General features: G+C 34.1%; 2 protein-coding genes across 9 annotated transcripts in view; both read right to left on the minus strand.

The window, feature by feature from the left end:
• Positions 1-22,903, minus strand: part of LOC306877380 (uncharacterized protein) — a 34,241-nt gene extending 11,338 nt beyond the window's left edge. The window contains exons 1-15 of one of the 8 annotated variants that reach the window (XM_079429127.1): positions 22,536-22,903; positions 20,244-20,273; positions 19,888-19,944; positions 15,730-15,804; positions 14,724-14,756; positions 14,596-14,634; positions 13,101-13,148; positions 10,535-10,576; positions 9,884-9,949; positions 8,215-8,334; positions 7,098-7,148; positions 6,950-6,997; positions 6,138-6,164; positions 5,965-6,015; positions 5,449-5,481 (exon numbers count right to left, since the gene is read on the minus strand). In XM_079429127.1, the coding sequence (XP_079285253.1) occupies positions 5,449-5,481; positions 5,965-6,015; positions 6,138-6,164; positions 6,950-6,997; positions 7,098-7,148; positions 8,215-8,334; positions 9,884-9,949; positions 10,535-10,576; positions 13,101-13,148; positions 14,596-14,634; positions 14,724-14,756; positions 15,730-15,804; positions 19,888-19,944; positions 20,244-20,273; positions 22,536-22,599 (784 nt within the window). In that variant the 5' untranslated portion in view covers positions 22,600-22,903. The remainder of the gene's footprint in view (positions 1-5,448; positions 5,482-5,964; positions 6,016-6,137; positions 6,165-6,949; positions 6,998-7,097; positions 7,149-8,214; positions 8,335-9,883; positions 9,950-10,534; positions 10,577-13,100; positions 13,149-14,595; positions 14,635-14,723; positions 14,757-15,729; positions 15,805-19,887; positions 19,945-20,243; positions 20,274-22,535) is intronic. The other 7 variants (XM_079429128.1, XM_079429129.1, XM_079429132.1 and 4 more) reach the window with 7 other exon arrangements.
• Positions 1-23,259, minus strand: part of LOC306877381 (uncharacterized protein) — a 109,565-nt gene that overhangs the window by 3,650 nt on the left and 82,656 nt on the right. The gene's annotated exons all lie outside the window — the stretch shown is intronic.

Consider the following 23,259-nt stretch of genomic DNA (forward strand, 5'->3'; position numbering starts at 1 on the left):
ACTGGGTGGGTGACTGACTGTGTGAGTTTAGTGAGTGTGGAGGGGGAGGGGGAGAGAAAGAGAGCGAGAGAGAGGGTCTGTTTAAACTTCTCAATAAAATCCTTAAAAAATGCTTATAAAGCATTAAAGGTTTTGATAACACTTTATAATAAGGTCTCATTTCTTAACATTAGGAAATGCATTAATTAACGTGAACTAACAATGAAAAATATATTTTTACAGCATGTTAATTCTTCCAGGATAGTATGAACTAACAAAGAACAATTTTTTTTTAAAGCATTTATTAATCTTTTTAATGTTAGAAAAATAGTCATGTTCAAAAGATAAACTTTAAAATTTAATAATATATTAACACATTTTGGAATTAATATTGAACAACATTAAATGGTATATAATTATTAATGTTTATATATATATATATATAATGATAGCTACAGACACCAAACTCGGTATATAAATTGTTCTTATTAATCCGGACAACTTTCTAATTTACAGTCATTAGCTACGACCAACAGGAAGTCGGCTATATTTATTTTAATGTGGGTTTTTTTTAAACAGGCTGTAAACAAATTCATACTCCTTCAAGCAGAAACACAGAAATCACACCAAACATTTTTTCTCATGATGCCAAAATACTGAAGATGCTAAATTGTGGACGGATTTAGGATATCTTGAACGATGATTTAATGGCAATTTATTAAAGTTACAGAAAAAAGAGAACTTTTTTTTTTTTATCTTTTAAGAGCAGCTTCCAAACACTTCATAAAAAATTACATACACAGAACAATACAGTCTGAGGATATGTGATTAATTTCATGAATTTACAATACACTATGGAGAGGAGAAAATTTAAAAACTATCAGAGAGTTGATATACTGCTTCTGAGTGAGAGCTCCCTGTCAGCCTGCAGCTGAGTGAGGGGTGGGGTGGGGTGGGCTGTGAGTGACTGTGTGAGTGACTGTGTGGATTGAGGCAGTGGGTGAGAGAGAGAAAGAGAGAGAGAGGGTCTGTTTTTTAAAATCTTTAAAAAATGCTTATAAATCATTAAAGATTTTGATAACACTTTATAATAAGGTCTCAATTCTTAACAGTAGGAAATGCATTAATTAACGTGAACTAACAATGAAAAATATATTTTTACAGCATGTTAATTCTTCCATGATAGTATGAACTAACAAAGAACATTTTTTTTAAAAGCATTTATTAATCTTTAATGTTAGAAAAATAGTCATGTTTAAAAGATAAACTTTAAAATTTAATAACATATTAACACATTTTGGAATTAATATTGAACAACATTAAATGGTATATAATTATTAATGATTATATATATATATATATATATATATATATATATATATATATATATATATATATATATATATATATATATATATATATATATATATATATATATATAATGATAGCTACAGACACCAAACTCGGTACATAAATTGTTCTTATTAATCCGGACAACTTTCTAATTTACAGTCATTAGCTACGACCAACAGGAAGTCTGCTATATTTATTTTAATGTGGGTTTTTTGTTTTTTTAAACGGGCTGTAAACAAATTCATACTCCTCCAAACAGAAACACGGAAATCACACCAAACATTTTTTGTCATGACGCCAAAATACTGAAGATGCTAAATTGCGGACGGATTTACGATATCTTGAACGGTGTTTTAATGGCAATTTATTAAAGTTACAGAAAAGAGAGAAAACTTTTTTTTTTTTTATCTTTTAAGAGCAGCTTCCAAACACTTCAAAAAAAAATTACATACACAGAACAATACAGTCTGAGGATATGTGATTAATTTCATGAATTTACAATACACTATGGAGAGGAGAAAATTTAAAAACTATCAGAGAGTTGATATACTGCTTCTGAGTGAGAGCTCCCTGTCAGCCTGCAGCTGAGTGAGGGGTGGGGGTGGGGTGTGGTGTGAGTGACTGTGTGAGTGACTGTGTGGATTGAGGCAGTGGGTGAGAGAGAGAAAGAGAGAGAGAGGGTCTGTTTTTTAAAATCTTTAAAAAATGCTTATAAATCATTAAAGATTTTGATAACACTTTATAATAAGGTCTCAATTCTTAACAGTAGGAAATGCATTAATTAACGTGAACTAACAATGAAAAATATATTTTTACAGCATGTTAATTCTTCCATGATAGTATGAACTAACAAAGAACATTTTTTTTAAAAGCATTTATTAATCTTTAATGTTAGAAAAATAGTCATGTTTAAAAGATAAACTTTAAAATTTAATAACATATTAACACATTTTGGAATTAATATTGAACAACATTAAATGGTATATAATTATTAATGATTATATATATATATATATATATATATATATATATATATATATATATATATATATATATATATATATATATATATATATATAATGATAGCTACAGACACCAAACTCGGTACATAAATTGTTCTTATTAATCCGGACAACTTTCTAATTTACAGTCATTAGCTACGACCAACAGGAAGTCTGCTATATTTATTTTAATGTGGGTTTTTTGTTTTTTTAAACGGGCTGTAAACAAATTCATACTCCTCCAAACAGAAACACGGAAATCACACCAAACATTTTTTGTCATGACGCCAAAATACTGAAGATGCTAAATTGCGGACGGATTTACGATATCTTGAACGGTGTTTTAATGGCAATTTATTAAAGTTACAGAAAAGAGAGAAAACTTTTTTTTTTTTTATCTTTTAAGAGCAGCTTCCAAACACTTCAAAAAAAAATTACATACACAGAACAATACAGTGTGAGGATATGTGCTTAATTTCATGAATTTACAATACACTATGCGGAGGAGAAAAATTTAAAACTTAGAGATCTCCTGTCACTGTGCTTCTAATGTGTGCGGTGGGTGACTGGGTGAGTGACTGACTGTGTGAGTTCAGTGAGTGTGGAGGGGGAGAGAGAGAGAGAGAGAGAGAGAGAGAGAGAGAGAGAGAGAGAGAGAGAGAGAGAGAGGGTCTGTTTAAACTTCTCAATAAAATCCTTAAAAAATGCTTATAAAGCATTAAAGGTTTTGATAACACTTTATAATTAAGTCTCATTTGTTAACAGTAGGGAATGCATTAATTAACATGTACTAACAATGAAAAATATATTTTTTACAGCATGTTAATTCTTCATTGATAGTATGAACTTACAATGAGCTAACAATGAACATAATATTTTTAATATTAGAAAAATAGTCATGCTCAAAAGATAAAACTTTAAAATTTAATAATATATTAACACATTTTGGAATTGATTTTGATAAACATTAAATGGTATATAATTATTAATGATGTAAATTAACAACAGTTAAATAATGTTGTTTTTAACATTGGTTAATTCACAAATAACATTAAATATTAACAATATATTTGTTACTTTATTCATTTGTGTTAGAAAAAATTATTCATGTTAGTTAATGGAAAAATAAATCATTAAAAAATGCTTATAAATCATTAAAACCTTTGGTAACTATAATAATTTCTCATTTGTTAACATTAGTAAATGCATTAACTAACATCAACTACCAATGAAAAATATATTTTCACAGAATTTAAAGATTTATATGTTGTTCTGTGTGTGTTTCACAGAGTTGATGGTTTGGATTAACCCTTTAATTGCCGTATCCCTTAAAACCAAACTGCCAGAGGGTTACTGTGATGCTTGTGCTCGCTGGGCACCGTTTTATCGATGCCACCGGGGTGGCGTATGCTGACGGCTTGGGCCCGTCATCGCTGCTCGCAGCTATATTTGTTTCTTAATCTTGTAATTGTCTTTTTACTCTCGACATTGACATTTTTTCATAATTCTGACTATTGTCTCCTAATTTAAATTGTCATCAATCTAAAACAGGATAATCGGATCAAATGACACGGTGCCAGGTTTTAGATCACTGGTTCCTGCCTGCCTTGAATGCAAACGTGACGTGTTTAACAGCTGATCACTGTTTGTTCTGAACACATGAAGCAGAATCAGTGACGAGCAGATCTGTGTGTCTGTTAGACTGCGTGGCACGGCAGGTATTACAGACGATTAACTGGAGGTGATGATCATGTCATTACTGGTGTTTGTTCCGTCAAGCATCAGTATTACTACTACTCAGCTTTAGGGGTTTGTTCAAATCACTAAGTATAAGTACTTATGACTAACTCTAAATATTTTCACCTGCTAGACAATTAAACAGTTTTTTAAAAATCCCACAGACTTGCTTTGAAGAAAGGACCCAAGCCACATCTAAAGAGCTTAAGATCAAAGAGATGCGAGGGGTGAACAACCCAGAACCCCCAACAACTACCTAGCAACACCCTAACAACCACCCAGAACTCCCTAATTACCTAGCAACAGCCTAACAACCACCCAGAACACCCAATAACAACCTAGGAACCACCTAGAACCCTCTAACGACTATTCAGCAACACCCTAGTAACCACCCCACACCTTCTAACTACCTAACAACCACCCAGAACCTTCTAAGCACTACCCAGCAACACCCTAGTAACCGCCCCAAAACTCCTAACTACCTAACAACCACCCAGAACCTTCTAAGGACTACCAAGCAACACCCTAATAACCACCCCACACCTCCTAACTACCTAACAACCACCCAGAACCTTCTAACGACTACTCAGCAACACCCTAGTAACCACCCTGAACCACCTAACTACTTATCAACGCCCTAGAAACACCCCAGAACCCTCTAATGACTACCCAGCAACACCCTAGTAATCACCACACACCTCATAACTACCTAACAACCACCCAGAACCTTCTAATGACTACCCAGCAACACCCTAGTAACCACCTAACTACTTATCAACACCCTAGCAACCACCTAGAACCCTCTAATAACTACCCAGCAACACCCTAGTAACCACCCCACACCGCCTAACTACCTAACAACCACCCAGAACTCCCTAATTACCTAGTAAACACCCAAAACCCCATAATGACAACCTAGTAACACCCTAGTAACCACCAAAATCCCCCCAACAACTACCTAACAACACCCTTGTAACCACCCAGAACTCCCAAACAACTACCTAGTAACCACCCCAATCCCCCTACAACAACCTAGCAACCACACAGAACCCTCTAACAACTATCTATCAAAATCCTACTAACCACTCTGAACCCCCTAACAACTACCTAGCAACCACCCAAAACCCCACCCTAGCAACCACCCGGAACCCCTAACCACCTAGAACCCTCTAAAGACTATTCAGCAACACCCTAGTAACCACCTAACTACTTAGCAACACCCTAGCAACCACTCAGAACCTTCTAAGAACTCCCAGCAACACCTTCGTAACCACCCTGAACCCCCTAACAACAAGAATCCACCCAGCATTTTGACTTTCTCACAAATGTAACATTTAAGAAATGTTTGTTTCTATGATGTAGTTGAAGGATAAGATACCGTTCGACTCAGAAACGGCTCCAGCGCTTCGAGCTGTAATGAGAGAGAAAACATAACGAGATTCAACACAGATATTGCCAATAACTATTGCTGTGTGATATGAAGAAAACACAAATACCCTGCTTTCTTTGTTTATTTTAGATGCTTTTTGCTGCACACATTTAGCCAATGTATTGAGTATTATGCATTACTTAAAATATTTTTATTTTATTTATTTTTCTCCAGGAAATGCTTTATAAATCAATATCTCTGATGCCTAGAAGCCCAGAGCTGAAATCCTGATTATTGTATACATTTATATGATTTAATATGCTTATAATATAAAAATTTTTAATTGATTACAAAAACTGAGAACTTGAGCAAGAACAAGTAGGCATTATAATTTAGGCCAGACTCAATTTACTTAATTTAACCTGAGAATAATGCATAATAAGATTAAATGTGTTATGATTAAAGTATGCATTGCAAAAGATCACATAAATATGACTAAATGATATAAAACATAAAGCGCCGTACCTTTGCCTTGACCTCCGCTGTGACGGTCTACACCTCCCACTGCATTCTCTACTGTAAGCAAACATTAATAACATAAAGCATTGTGTTTATATATGATGTCATTTCAAAGCAGCTTTTAAGAGAAATATTGCGTGTTTATGGACATGCTGAAATTGAATACAATAGATTGTTACCTGGATCCTCTGGTTGTGTTTCCTCTCCTGTAAAATAGATGATAAATGATATATGAACAGTCTGCTGATCGTGTTTATTATTTATTTGCACATAAGTTCAGCTTCATCTTACTCTGAATCACTAATCATCTCTTTTAATTGACAGTTTTGACTCGCCAAACCAGGAGCAGCAGATAAATGAAGTGTGTGATCACTAACAAGAATCTGAGTTCAGTAATCAGACACACACCACTGAATCTGTTCCGGTTCAGTCATGCGTTATGTGAGCGTCTGAAATGCACTCAAACCGTCGAGACGCGGGGATTTTTTCAGAGCAGTGCTGTGTGATGCGTCATTGGACGAGGCTAACGAGGTTTGGAAATGACATGCAAGCACAAATTATATGCTGCACTGACTGCCAAGAGATTGGAATAATTCAAATACTTTCAATGTTCTTCTGCTCACCAAGGCTGCATTTATTTGATCAAAAATACTGTAGATATTGTGAAATATTATTGTGATTTCAAACAGCTGTTTTCTATGTGAATATGTGTTAAACTACAATTTATTTCTGTGATCAAAGCTGCATTTTCAGCATCATTACTTTTGATGCTGAATGTTTGGCCGATACTGTACGTCTGTTCTTTATAGACTCATAGAGAAGCTCAAGACTAATGGATGCTGTCTCTGTTAAATGATGGAGAATGTAAGTATAATTCGTCATTACGGTATTAACTGTAACAGTCAGGGATCGTTTTATTTTCACTGTAATTCCAGATTTAAATCACCAAAAACTAACCCAAATGCACTAAAGCTTTGTGATGATCTCTTACCTAAATCTTCATTGAAAGCATCAGAAAGATCAAATCCTACAGAATTAACTGGAGAAACACAAAAGCACATGTAAACACGGAGAGTAGAACAGCAGCAGGGTGAGATGATCTGACCCTAAAGACTTTAATAAATGACAGATACTCAAACCTTCCACTGCGTCTTCAGAGTCCACAGGTTCCTCCGGTACAGCGGTCAAATCTAGGGAAAACACAATATGACATTCAGTCCAGAAAATAATTATAATCCACAAAAACCATCCAAGTCACATTTCTCAACAAAATCAGTCAGTTGATTATTTATATTCATGACTACTAGGCTTTTTCAACCAAATTCTCATTACTGTAATATGTACTGACAAGTGTTTAATTCCTATTATTATATTTATTATTATTAGAATTCTTATTTTTCTTAACAATGAATCTCATTAGACTTGAATTACTGTAATAAAATATATAAAAAAACATACATAAACTACAGAGCAACAAATACTACCATAATGTACAAATACCTCAAAATAAATTAAATAAATACTGTAATTAAATTAAATAATAGGTGGTTTTTTCATATGTCAGTAATGGGAATTTGGTGGGAAAATATGCTTAATTTTCACAAACATAATGTAAATATAAATGTAACAAAAATATATTTGTTAAATATAATATCCTATTTTTTTCTTTTGTTTATGGGTGAGTAATATGTAGGGTTTTTTCTACAAGACAGTAATGAGAATTTGGAGGAATAAAAATGCTTATTGTCACAAAAGTAATGTAAATATAAATGTACTTTAAAAAATTAACTTTTTTTTGTTTAATATAATATCAAATTTTGTCCTTTTGATTACGGCAAATAGTTTTTTTACATAACAGTATTGAGAATTTGGAGGGGGAAATGTGTTTAATTGTCACAAAAATAATGTAAATATAAATATAACAAATTATATTTAAAACAATTTACCTGTGCAATTTATTTCTGTTAAATATAATATCCTATTTTTTCTTTTGATTATGGGATAATGGTATGTACTGTATGTTCTTGACATGTATTATGAGATTCACCCAGTATCTCCTGATACTTGTTTTATAAAGTAAATCATGTGAAATATGAACAGTATTTGTTTCACTCTTTATTTTCTAAAACATGCTGGATTAAATCAAACGCTAGTCTAAGTTGTTCCTGTAATAAGTTTTATATTGAGTCATGTTGAGTCATATTGAGCATGTTCACGGCAGAGGAAATAATCGTGAGTCTCCTGAGAGAAACGCACCTGTTTCACCTGCATCTGCATCTGTTTCTGCATCAGTTTCTGCATCAGTTTCTGCAGCAGTTTCTGCATCAGTTTCTGCATCTGTTTCTGCATCAGTTTCTGCATCTGCATCTTCTTCACCTGCAGACAAACAAACAAAGAAACTGATTTCACTGGACTCTGGAGAAGCCTCGGCGGATCTGAGCTCTGCTTCACCGTCTCAACAGGAGCCTCGTGAGTGACTGATTCTATTCTATTCTACACAGGAAGTGACTTTGATGCTCAAGTGATTTCAGTAGAGTTTGGTGTTAACATTCACTCCGTTTTCATCTTAACAGACCCTTTCTGCATTTCCGTGTTTCTCAGAAATGGTCATAGTATGGAAAACTTCTATAGTGAGAACGGAAACTACAACAAATATATTTTTTGCACTCCGATAGCAAAAGAAAAAAAACTGCAATATTGTTTCTATGACTTTCCAAAAGAGGAAAGAATATGTTGATTACATCAGTCAGAATAGAGAAAGATGTCAGATTTGCCATTATATTAGAAACACTCAGACAGCAGAGTTAAGTGCTCTTCTCTTATTTAATGCCAAGGTAATATAATACAAAATATAGTGTTATAAATCTAAATTACATTTTTAACCTGAAAATCCTTTACATAAAATATTGTTCCTGGTCAAAAATCTATTTTTTGGCATGTAAATCTCTCATTATGCTGTATTATCACTAATCTTGGATTGTTTTCCTTCAGTCAGCACAGGTTTTGTGTTTGTTCTTGGAGCTGTTTGATTGGAGGCCTCGCTGATCTCAGTTTTGTATTAATGTTGCCAAAATTATCCACAAATAATGCCTTTTCCTCTCAAAAACTGAGGTGCATGAGCTCAGATCAACAAGATTTATAATCAATCAGATCCACAAAGAAACACAAAACCTGTGCTGATTGAAAGATTGAATCCAAGATTTGGTGATAATATTGCAAATTGAGAGATTTACAAGCTGTTTTTTTATATTTTTGAACAGGAACATCACAAGTGTAACAAGGTAGGGGAAAAAATCCAAAAAAGTACAAAAATTATCCCATTTCTTTTTTTTTTTTTGGAAGTTGTTCTACCCTGTGAGAGTAAAATCAGTTTTAATCCAACGCCACAGCATTAAAAGAACATCTTTTCCGGGTCAAAATGACCTGAACACAATGTGAGGGTTAAAAATGAAAATATCTGAAAAAAACCTCGCTAGATTTACAATAGTGATAACTGTGGAAATGTGGCATTACAGGCTGTGAAAAGGGTTGACACCTAAATAAGCATATGAAAAATTGGATAAATGAGTCCGTTTTATTAGATTGCATTCTTATAATTATTTGCATATCGAATAAATTATATTGTCAATTAACAATTTATTCACTCTGTCGAAGGACAGATGTGATTCTGCCTTAGAATTTGGTCAACATGAGGAATCTTCTAGGCAACATAATCACAATGCCTTAAAATGCTCCCTACATAGGCAGCACACTAGGTTTTCGAACAAAGCCCTGAACTGTAGAGGAATCTGTGAATTCATTTGACAAAGAGCAGGTTGCATTGAGTCCTCGAGTCTATTTTAACATTCCCAGCATTCACACACACACACACACACATCCAGACGGGAAACATTCCTCTGATTTTATGATGTTTATGTCATGTTACCTCCTTCTGTTTCCTCTTGTGCTGGTTCTTCTTCTGCATCACCTGGAGCTTCTTCAGGTGTGATTTCTGACAAAACAAAGATTTTTTAGATGTCCTCTGGCATGCACAGTCAAAAAATAAACAACGAGTCATATACAATTTGGTATCCAATTAAACAATGTTTTTGATGCATTACTTCATTATATCATAATGAAGCATTAGTCAACAGACAGAACACCCTCATCCTCAAAACCATCATCAAACTACATGAGATTGAAGAAAATACAACCCTGATGACTTTAAATACAGGCTCTGGGTCTTCATAAGGACTATGAACGTGTTTGATCGTAAAATTACTAAAGCAAAACCAGTTTAAAACATCTGATCAAACACACAGAACTGAAATACAAGTATAAGATTGAATAGTTTTCTTATGAAGTCAAAGATGTTGTCTGTATTTATTGAAATCATTTTTTATAAAGATTGATATGATAATATTTATATAACGCCATAGTAACGAGTTGAAGTTGTTATAGTGTAACTGTTGCAATAAAGGGCTGGTCATAAAAATCTATTGTTTCTATGTAAGGAAAGCAAAGTTTGTGCATGACGTCAGAAGTGTCTTTGTGAAGATCAAACTGAGATAAAGACGAGAGTAAATCTCTGTTTCACCTTCTTCAGTCACTTCAGGATCTCCGGCAGGTGCATCGGCTTCTGGAAGACAAAGGATTCAGTTCAAGTAATATACAGGTGCATCTCAGAAAATTAGAATATGGTGAAAAAGTTCATTTTTTCTTGTAACTTATTTCAAAAAATGAAACTTTCATATATTTTAGATTCATTACATGTAAAGTAAAACACTTCAAAAGTTTTTTTGTTTTAATTTTGATGATTAGAGCTTACAGCTCATGAAAGTCAAAAATCAGTATCTCAAAATATTAGAATATTTCCTAAAATCAATCAAAAAAAGGATTTGCAAAACAGAATAGTTCAAGTTGTTTAAAGTATGTTGATTTCTGCACTCAATACTTGGTCGGGGCTCTTTAGCACAAACTCCAGCATCAGTGAGGAATGGCATGAGATCAGCCTGTGGCTCTGCTGAGGAACTATTGAGTCTTCAGCTCGTCTGGATCGTGTTGGATCGACTGTTTCTCATCTTTCTCTTGAAAATATCCCATAGATTCCATATGGGGTTCAGGTCAGACATGTTGGCTGGTCAATCAAGCACAGTAATATCATGGTCAGCAAACCACTTATAAGTGGTTTTGGCTCTGTGGGCAGGTGCTAAAGTCCTGCTGGAAAAGGAAATCAGCATCTCCATAAAGCTTGTCAGCAGATGGAAGCATAAAGTGCTTAAAATCTCCTGGTACGGCTGCGTTGACTGTGGACTTAATAAAACACAGTGGACCAACACCAGCAGATGACATGGCAGCCCAAATCATCACTGACTGTGGAAACTTCACACTGGACTTCAAGCAACATGGATTCTGTGCCTCTCCACTCTTCCTCCAGACTCTGGGACCTTGATTTCCAAATGAAATGCAAAATTTACTTTCATCTGAAAAGAGGACTTTGGAGCACTGAGCAACAGTCCAGTTCTTTTTCTCCACAGTCCAGGTAAGATGCTTCTGACGTTGTCTCTGGTTCAGAAGTGGCTTGGTAGCTCTTTTCCTGAAGACGTCTGAGCGTGGAGACTCTTGATGCACTGACTCCAGCTTCAGTCCACTCCTTCTGAAGCTCTCTCAAGTGTTTGAATCAGCTTTGCTTGACAGTATTCTCAAGCTTGCGGTCATCCCTGTTGCTTGTGCACCTTTTCCTACCCAAATTCTTCCTTCCAGTCAACTTTGTATTTAATATGCTTTGATACAGCACTCTGTAAACAGCCACAGCTTTCAGTAATGACCCTCTGTGACTTACCCTCTTTGTGGAGGACGTCAATGTTCATCTTCTGGATCATTGCCAAGTCAGCAGTCTTCTCCATTATTGTGGTTTCAAAGAACAAGAGATACTCTGAATTTATACTGTAGTGATGGTCATTAATTGAAACTCAAATGTAAATATTCAAATATTTTGAGAAACTGATTTTTGACTTTCATGAGCTGTAAGCTCTAATAAGTGAAAAGACATACGGCCAAGTATGGTGACCCATACTCGGAATTCATGCTCTGCATTTAACCCATCCAACGTGCACACACACAGCAGTGAACACACACACACACACACACACACACAGCAGTGAACACACACCCGGAGCAGTGGGTAGCATTTATGCTGCGGCGCCCGGGGAGCAGTTGGGGGTTCGGTGTCTTGCTCAAGGGCACCTCAGTCGTGGTATTGAGGGTGGAGAGAGCGCTGGACATTCACTCCCCCCACCTACAATCCCTGCCGGCCCGAGACTCAAACCCACAACCTTTGGATTACAAGTCCGACTCTCTAACCATTAGGCCACAACTTCCCAAAGCATATTTAAAAACAACAAAAACTTAATGACAAAAATGCAAAAGGAAATAACTAAAATTAACATGAAAGCAGAACATATAAAAATAAAATCTAATTCAAAATACTAACAAAATATTACTATAGTTTATTATTAAATATTTGCATCTAACTGATTTAATTTAAATAACCATATTATTCAAAATAATGCATTTATTTAATTATCAATAAGATAAATGTTTGAGATTGTAACAAATTGGATTTATTGATGATAAATATGTAAACCTTGTTATGGTGCATTAAAAACACTTTCAGTTTATTACTAATTTTACAGAAATCTGATCAGCTTCATTTATGCATCACATTTATGTTTAAGCTAAAACTGTGTAATTCAAATAAATACAATTTTTACATGCAATTCAAATGCATAAATTTGACAAATATTTTTTGAATGCACAAAATTTGATTTAAATGCTTTAGAAGTTAGTTTCAAATTGTCAACACAAAACTAATATTTCAAATCTTTATTTCTTATTATCTCTTGTGTAAGATGCTTTGGATAAGAGCATCTTCACTCATATTCAGACAATTATTCCAAGAAACCATCAGCCGTTACGATGAACAGAGAGTTTTACAGAAAGTGCTGCAGTATGACTTCTGTTCCCATTATAAGGATGAGTTTGGGAGGAAAACATCCTGAATACCGTTTTGTGAAAGTCATTTGAAAATGCCACAGTGTTTGACGCCAAAACACCGGCCGCAAGAGTCAAAACAGCAGAGAAACAGAGTCTGGTGTTTCTACCTGCTTCTGCTGGAGCTTCTGCTTCTTCTGCAGCAGGTTCCTCTTCAGCTGATGGAGCAAAACCAGAGGAACAGCGGTCAGACACACATCAGTCCTCCGGGTCGAGACTGACTGTTTGTGTGAACCATCATCCCACTAACTTCACATTGCAGTGTTTATTGAGCACCGTTTCAAACACTGCATCTCTTTTATTACTCTCACTTTTTCAGTTTTCAGTTTAGTTTTGTTGTGCTTTTGTCATTTTTAGTTTCATTGACTATTTTTCATATTTCTATTTAGTTTTAATTTATTCTTATTTTAGTTTTTATTAATTTCTATTTAGTAATTTTAGTGCTTCAGCTTAAACTTATTTCAGTTATAGTTTCCCAGGTTTGTATCTAATATTTATATTTTAATATATTTAAGCTATATTTCAATTACTGATATTATTATTTTTTATAATTTTAGTTTTAGTTGTGCTTTTGTCATTTTTAGTATTGTCATTTTCTTTTATTTTTATTATTATTTTTTAATATTTCTATTTAGTTTTAATTTATTCTTATTTTAGTTTTTATTAATTTCTATTTAGTAATTTTAGTGCTTTAGCTTAAACTTATTTCAGTTATTTTCCAAGGTTTGTATCTATTATTTATATTTTCTTATATAATTAAGCTTTATTTCAATTACGGAATTTTTTTTAAATTATTATTATTTATATAATTTTAGTTTTAGTTCATGTTTTTTATCCCCCAGTTAGTAACTTTAGGAACTTTAAAAGAAACTTTAGTTCTTAAACTTATTTCAACAAAATGTCAGGTTTTTGGTTGTTTTTCATATTTTACTTTACAGCTTCATTTTAATTACTGAAAATAATAATTTTAATCATTTTAGTTTTAATTTGGTTTTTGCTTCAGCTTTAGTTTATTAATTTAATCTATTTTAGGTAGTTTCCAAGGCAACATTTCTAATTTTAATCTAATATAATATTGAATTATTAATATCCTGGATATTAATAGACAGGTTAACTTTTAACTTTTTGTATATAATATAACAAACTGAAGTTAACTTTTTGACCAAACTAAAAATGTATTTCAGCTTTATTTCCATTCCTGAATGATTTCTAATAGTCTCAGTTATTTTATTTCCAGTAATGTCAGTGTTTCAGCTTGAACCGGTTTAGTTGCCAGACCAGCGTGTCTGATCTGTTGCGTCTGTTTTTTCAGCGAAACGGCAATAGAGAGGAAAATACGTCATAGTTAAAACCACATGATTATTACAGGCTTCCTGGCCCACAGACCGATGCATTTCTATGACTTTTCCAGGCCTTCATGGTTACAGGATATTTGAACACATTTCATTAAAGACTGCGTTCAGAAAGAGCAGCTTCTGGCTATGAAATATTTCAGGGCTGAGAATAACTGGGACACATTATCTGTTAGAAACCTCTTGTCCTGATCTATCAGGTGTCTATGGCTGTTCTGAATCTGGGTTTTTAGTGGAGTGTAATGGTTTTCACCTGCTGGTGTTTCTTCTGCAGCATCTTCTGTCGCGGCGTCTGAGGAAACACACATCAGGGTTAAAACGCTTTAAAGCTCTTCTTGAGTTTCTTTGGTGACTGAATAATACTAAATAAATGAAGTGTACCTGTGTCAGGGTTTGTGTCTTCAGCTTCAGGCTCTATTAACACACAAAGACAACACTGCGTTATTATACAGATAATGCATTGACTAACAGACTAACTCTTTATTCTGATTATTATTATCAAAATTATCTAAAAATTTACTTCCAGTTAGTCCCCGTCTGTCCTTCAACTTAAACGTATTTCAGTTATTTGCCAATGTTACATTTCAAATTTGTATCAAGTTTGAATTTTAAATCTAGATTTCAAGATTCCAGTCTAGATTAAACTGCTGATTGTGTCTGGCCAGAGGAGAATGACACTATTTCGACACATTATTTCCCGTCTAAATACTGTAAAGCTGATATAAAGCCACCCAGTTTAATCTCAAGCCGATGTAAAGCAGCTTTGACACAATTTGCATTATTAAAAGCTCTATACAAATAATATTGACTTGACTCTTTTTCATCTAATATTTATATTTTATTGAATCCTAATTTCAATTACTGAATTATTTAAACTATAATATTTTTAATAGTTTTAGTCAGTGTTATAGTTTTTTATAAATAGTTTGAATTAGTTTTTATTTGTGTATTTTCAGTTAAAGTTTTAGTAATTTTGTAACGCAGTACACGTAACAAGCTTCTTTTTTTAAATTATATAATAAATAAAAAGAAAACAGATAGAATAGAAAACGTATACAGCAAGCTAGTGTTACAGGCTTTTTTTGCTTTTATTTCATTTCAAGTGACATTTTTATGCTTTTAATTTTAGTTTTACTTAATAATCACCCTGGTTTCAGTTTTAGCTCTTATTTATTTCCAGTTAGTGTGTTACTTAGCTGCCAAGTTTAGGTTTTTCCATCTAATATTTATATTTTATTTTTATTTCACTATTTATTTATTAATATTTTTATGCTATTTCAGGCTATTTCGATTTTTAATAGCCATAGTTAAGTAAGCCCTGCTAAGAACACCACTTACTCGTGGTAAAATCACTGTGCTTTAATTTTAATGTCTGTGTTTGTTTAACCTGCTGCCGCCTCTGCTGGTTCCTCAGGTGTTTCTTCAGGTGCTGGTTCTTCAGCTGGTTTTTCAGCATCTGCAGCTGAAACACAGAGATCTCTCAATCAGACAGCATCCCACAGATTTGTCCTCTTTGATCTGGTTGCAGTCAGCATCAGGAGCATCAGCTGCTGTCGGATCATATCTCTCTTCTCGTTTGTGCAAGCTCTCCTCAAGCACACCGGTGACCATAAATCACCGAATCAAGCGCTAAATCTCCCGCGGCTGTGTTTTCAGTGTATATAATATCTATATGTTACGTGTCGGGACAGTTCTGCGTTTCTACCGTCACACCAGAAACATCCAGCGAGGGGCTTTATCAAGAACAAACCTGCTCATGTCAGCTTTAGAGGAGCGTTAATGCCTTAACATGACTATATATACAAAAAGTCTAAATTACGATAATCTTCCTCTCGTATCATAAATGCACATTTGTTTCCACATGAAAATCCAAGGGAAATCAGTGGTGTTATATAAGTTATATAAATGGACAAACATTCATAGTAACGTTCATAGTAAACAAGTAATGTTTATGGAACGTTCTTATAACTTTAATAATATGTGATATACATTCTCTTAATGCTGAGAAAAGATCAGTGTTCTTATGATGTTCTCTGTACTTGATGAATGTCTAAGAAACGTTTTTGTAACCTTTAAATAACGCTATAATCACGACACGAAAACGTTCTTAGAATATTAAAAATAAACATTCATATAACCTTATTTTTGGTGAAAATATAATTAGTAGAACGTTTTGGGAAGGTTTTTGTAAACTTTAAATAATGACAAATCTAATTACGACAAGAAAACGTTTATAAAATAACGACCAACCCAAGAAAACATTTAAGCATTTTAGAAGCATTTAGTTTTGTTTTTTTAACTAGTAACTTAGTTCTTCAACTTATTTCAGTTAGTTGCATATAATATAAAATATTGGATTTTCTTACAGCTGAAGTTTTTCATCTAATATTGAATTTTATTTGATTTCAGCTTTATTTCAGTTACTGAAAATGATTTTTAATTGTCTTAGTTGCAGTTAACCCTAATAAAACACCACTTACTAATGGTAAAATCAATGTAAAAACTATAATATAGTTTAAGAATAGTTCCCAAATGCAGGTTTGCTGCCACATAACATGTAAAAATCAACCGTGTTTCCCGTCATATGATCTCAGACAACATGTAATATACACTTTATCCACTTTCATTGTGTGCAAAGACAAAATCTTCATGCATGCATCTTCTTTTGTGTTTCAAGAAAGACAATTCATTCAGTCATACGGGTTTGGAACGACATGAATGTGAGTAAAAAAAATACCAAAATGGCATAATTTTAATTTTGGGGTGAACTATTCCTTTAAACTTGGAGGAATTGTATCTGAAATATCTAAGTAAATAGTCGAACAGACTCATCGCTGCATTAGAAGGTGACACTTAACTAGTTACTAAATCCAACAAAAACCTCTGAATCAGTGCCTTTGAGAGTCAGTTTTGACAAAACGTTCACTTTCATGCCCTGAACAAAGATGAAGTTCAGAACAAGCCATTCCTGAAGCACAGACTCACAAAACCTGTCAACGCTTTGCATTCGGAGAAAGCCAGGAATCACTGCCAACGCTTAGAAATGGTGTGGAATCGTAATGATACGGGCACACGTCTAAAAAACCTCATTCGATCGTACGATGCCACTGCTAGAGAACATTTTGAGGCCATTTTACAAAACAAAGTCTGCTCACCAGTGCTGCATTTATACAGTAAAATAGTGAAATATTATTATAATCTAAAACAGCTGTTTTCTCTGTGAATATGTGTTAAACTGTAATGTATTTCTGTGATCTGCAGCTGTATTTTCAGCATCATTACTCCAGTCTTCAGTGTCACATGATCTTCAGAAATCATAATAATATACTGATTTACTGATCAACAAACATTTCTGATTATTATTATCAATGTTGAAAACAGTCGTGCTGCACAATATTTTTGTGGAAACCGTGATATATTTTATTTTTCAAGATTCACAGATGAATAGAAAGTCCAAAAGAACAGCATTTTCACAACTTTTGTAACATTATAAATGTCTTTACTGCCACTTTTGATCAATTTAATGCTTCCCTGATGATTAAAAGTATTACATGTATATAAATATTGTTTTAAATCTTTCTTATTCCAGAGTTTTGAATGGTAGTGCATCACAGTTTCCAATATATAAATAAAAAATCTAAATTATTTCAAATTTTGTGAGCTGCAGTGTATTTAATTCAATCAGCCGTGTGCTGTTGCTTTCACGAGTAAGTTGCAGATAAGAGAAGATATCTCTTTCTCAGGGATTTTGTTGGGAGCAGTAATTTTCCATTGCTTTGGGATAAAAACACCTGTTGAATTCCCGCTGGTCAGAAATCCTGGAGAAACACACAACTAATGAACTCATGAGCTGATTTCAGTCGGCCTGATTGCTGACAGTAGAGTCTGTTAATGACTAGTTTGGACGCCTGACAAAACACAGTTTGGCTTTCAGACTCATTTCTGTGTTAAACAGATAAATGAATATCTTCTGAGGGGATCTGCTAAACAGACTGGGTCCAACATTACCAGCTGTGGCCAGAACATGACATTTTTCTATTTCAAGCCAGATATATTAATTCAAGAAGTGTTTCATGATCACATATACTCTTAAAAATAAAGTAAAAAGCCATAAGAAGCATTTTTGGTCCTTTCAGTGATCAGTTCCTGAAAGATTTCTATTGACATCATAACGCTGATCATTACATCAACTTAATATTGTGCAATTTAAAGTGTGAAGTGCCATTTAAACTGGTGTTTTGCATTGATTTTCTTTAATTGTAGTAATTGAATGAACTTGTAACTTGATAACTTTGCAGTTGAAATGCAGCAGTTCTTTGCACTGGATAAGTAAGTAAGTAAGTGTTATCTTATATGTTTCTAGTGAAGAGAAAGAGTGTTTAGTGCTGTTATGTTTGAGTTTCTAAGTGTTTATGGTTGTGTTTGGCTACATGAAGGTTTAGATCACATTTAGCAGATGAGCAATGACTGCACTAAATAACATCTTAGTTATTTATTCAGTTTGCATGCGTAACATTACTGTTATGCTGTTCATTTTAACTGAAATAATAGATCAGAGTAATTGGTTCAAAGACCAATGCTTAATCATGTTTTTATTACTTCAAAATGTGTAAATGCTACAAATTATTACATTCCTTTAACTCAATGCATTGATTTTAATTAAAAGTTGTGGAAACATTGTTTTCAAATGTTTCATTATTGAAAGGTTACAAAAAAAAGTGCTCTACTCATTTATATACATTAATATATTCTAAGAATGTTAGTCAATCTCTTTAGAATTAAGAGTATAAAATGTTACTTGAATGTTTAGTTTTAATATTTTAAGCATTTTCTAAATAAAGAACATTTTCTCTAAGCATTATTAGAATGTTCATCAAATACAAATAACATCATAAGGATCTCAATAACGTCACAGAACATTTTCTCATAACTCAAAGTTATGAGAATGGATATATTACATATTAATAAAGTTAAACACACTTTGTCCTAACATTTATATAACTTTTTTTTTTAAAGTTGTGAGAACTTTCCCTGTCATGATATAAACGTACTATATGTTTTCATGATTTTGTTCATACAGAAAGAGATCTAGACAGCAGCACTTTGTATAAATCCTACAAACAATGAATATGAGAGTGACGTTCCTCTGAAATAAATCACACCCACAAATTAGCTCCATGAAAACGATCTCTTGCTGGTGTAGATCACCGTTCTCACTGCTTTTGCTTCAGGACGCAGATTTTTTGTTGGATATCGAGTGGTGATACCAGACCCGTATTTAATATCGCCCGGCTCGTATTTACTTCTGTTTTTGGTTTTGTTGATGGTTTTGGAGCATGAGGGCATGAACACCGTGTCCATGTTGACATCTGTCTGATTTGACTGCATTTGTGTAAAACACTCACAGTCTCTGACGTCAGCAATGAAGCACAATTGCTCTCATAATTATTTTTACTTTTCATCCTAAATATGCATGATTTGTGTTTTTGGTTTTTGCATGTAGCATCAAGATCTCCTGCTGTAAACTCAATTGCATGAAGCTTACCATCACCTTCATCAGGATCGGTTGTTTCCTCTGGCGCAAGGTCATCTGCTGGATCATCTGGATATTAGATAAAAGGTAAATTAGCAACCCACGTTTATCATCGTTATCATCTTTAACAAAAGAAACAAAACCAGGTGTCGCAGCAAGTGTTATATACTGAACCCGGTCAACGGGTTGAGCTGAACAAACACACTGTGAGATCGCTGTTATGAGGAACTGTAAAATAAACCTGAAGTCAGAGCCGTAAAATCTTGCCGTTGCTCAGTTATATTGCTTTGGCTCGTCGCTGAGGAAGTTTGCTAACAGAGAAGGGTGTGGTCAGAGTTATTACAGCTCACGAGATGATGGAAACATACCTGTATTCTCTGTACCTTCCACTCCATCGTCTGAAAAACAAAACACACGTGACATTTATCCTAATGCATGCACAAATATCTGCTTCACTCATAAAACCGGTCATATGTTTGCTTTATTATTATGGATGCACTATATGTTAGTACTAAATGGGTTATTAATATTTGACAATATACTGTATATCAGCCAGTATGTGATATTTTATATTTTAAATTTGATATTTAATTGTGCATGCTCATTTTCCTGTATTTTTACATTTGTATCTTTATGGTCATCTAGAGTCAGGGTTATTATAGTTTAATAAAACTTAAGCCATTAAAAAAACAATACTTGAGATAAAATAAAATGTAAAAAACGTATTTTTATTTCAGGTAGTTTCCAAGGCAGCTTCTCTCATTTTCATTTTCAAGACATATTTAAAAATAATAATAATAATTAAATAAATAAAATGACAAAAGCTAACTAAATTTAACATGATATCAGAAAATACAATGACAAAAATGAATCAAAATATTAACAAATCCATTAATATAGAAAATGCAATTGAAAATACACTTTGCAATTCCTTTTCAAAATTGTCCAGAATATCCTTCCATGCATTAATAGTATCTCGATGATGATAAAAAACACTTAAAATTAATCTTTTACAGCACTAAGAATTTAAAATAACATGTATTTTTCATACACTACATTAAAATGTTGTGATGCATAAAGTCACTTGTTACATTTAAAACAACTGATTTTAGTTGTTAGTGTTTTGTTTTCCACTTCTATCATAAATAGGATAATAAAGGAGTTTAATGTGTGCTATTTATTGGTTTTCAGTATTAATCAGAATATTGATTTCAGTGCATCTCCATTTACTATTATTCTAAAATGTGGAAAACCATCATAGATGCATCCAAACTCTTGACTGCTTGCTTGTCAACATGGTAATGAAGGGATATGTTTTGATATGATCTTAAACAGATGCATCTTCAGTTTTAATGCAAATGTAGTGGTATGTTAATCTACCAGCAGTTTTGTTTGTTTTATTAGCCGGCTCGCCTGATGGCCATCCAGCACTTCGTGCATCATGTCTTCATATGCCTTTTGTGTTATAAAATGACGCAGATGCATTATGTAACACCTCCTTTCAAGGTCGTCACGTTTCATTGGCTTTTGTGTCATCGAATGGAGTGAAATCCTGCATGCATTTGCACAATTGCTAATGACTTAAATGATTTTTGTCTCTCAAGCTTTTAATTTCCACAGCCGGCCTTTTATTTGATGCCATTGGCACAGTTGTCAGATTAAGAGACACAAAGGAAGTTTACTCTAGAGCAGAGAGCAGGACGGTTGGCAACACACCTGTCCACACAAACACCAAACAAAGAGCTTCTCTCTGCGCAACAGAATACAAAAATCCAAGGCTGTGGCCATGCATGTGCCTCGCTGCGTCTCTCAGAACGCAATCTCCCTCGGGTGCATCAAAAGCATCCCTAACTCCACCATATTCTCCATACAGGGTGTGGTCTACATCTGGGACTGGATTGAATTTCTGAGACTACACCTCAGTCTTTCTCAGTTTACAACAGTATGTGAAATGCATGCATGTTCTCCTCTACATCTGGAGGAAATTTTACATATTAGCAATAAACAGGCCTGTAAATCACTAAAGATGATGAGGAATCAGTATTTAGATGGGATTTTTTTTAATGCCAGACACTTAAATCTTTTTACATTCGTTCCTCCCCATCCCGAACATTTGGTTACATCATGTAAACGTTTAAGAAGTGCGAAACATTTGGATGAAGTCATTGAGACTCTGAGTGGCCAAAGCTGTTAGTCAAGAACACAATGTACAAAGGAGGAAATGCAGCGAGCTGTGCTGCTGGCAGAGCTGGGTAAGGCTTTACAGCTTCAACAAGTCATTTCTGGGGGGGTTATTTTCATGATCAACAACATTCAACCCAGAATGGATGGATTTCCAATCATGCATATATATAATAATAGTCCTTTTGTCTTAAACGTGATCTTAGAGTTGATATACAGAGTCACTCTATCTAAAAAAAGAAGAAGAAAAGAAACATGCATGCTTCCAATTTCATCCAGAGGTCTCTCTTTATATATTAATTTATATAAAATTAATACTTTATATAATTTCAATGTCCAATTTAAAAATAAATATCACTTCATGAATGGGTAACACTAAACAAATGTGGAAGCAGAAAACAAAGAAACTTTGAAATGTTAGTATCTCTTGTTAGTAAACTCTTAAATGTAATTTTAAACTAGTTTAAGTAAACTCTTACCTTGTGTCTTCACTCCAGTCACGATTAAACTCCCAAGCACGAAAATCCACAAGTATGACATCATTGTGGCTTGAATGAAACTGAGCTGAACAGGGTCTGAAACGCAGGTTACTTTAAGTTGTTTTCACTTGTAGCGCGTGTAGATTGCGGTGTGAGTATTATTCGCGTTCGCTCGCATGTGCAACTTTCCCGCAAGCTTTTGTTGAACAAACTTTACAGGGTGTGCAGCTCTGAATCCACCGCCCACCCACATGTGGGATTGACTTGTGTAGGATCCAATTGCAGGTCTGTCTCGCTGGTTTCTCACCGAAGTCTCATGGGCTGAGGATGCACTAGGAATCCCTCCCCGCTTGACACATTATAGCATTGCACGACTCGACAAAGGGTTGCATGCCGTATAGCGCAGTGCATGACGTTCCCGCTATTGATGCATTTTCGTTGTCCTGTAGAATTCGTGTTTATATTCATAGCAAGGTTTCTTGACCTCCATTAACGAGCACTTTGCCCACACCCACCCAACCCCCCAAATAATACTTCTCAATATACGTTTCCTAAAAGTTGAGAGGGAACTTCCCCAGAACGCAATGAATGCAGTTGCTTTAAACCCTAGCGAGCTGCCTATAGCCTACTTAAGCATCGGTTTTGGGCTTCAGCATTGGCTTTCAGCTCGCTAGAAACCCACCTTTGCCTGAAGTGCTGGGCTTTTGAGACACAGCTCCATTCA

This window comes from Barbus barbus, assembly GCF_936440315.1.
Source record: "Barbus barbus genome assembly, chromosome: 11".
Taxonomy (NCBI): Eukaryota; Metazoa; Chordata; class Actinopteri; order Cypriniformes; family Cyprinidae; genus Barbus; species Barbus barbus.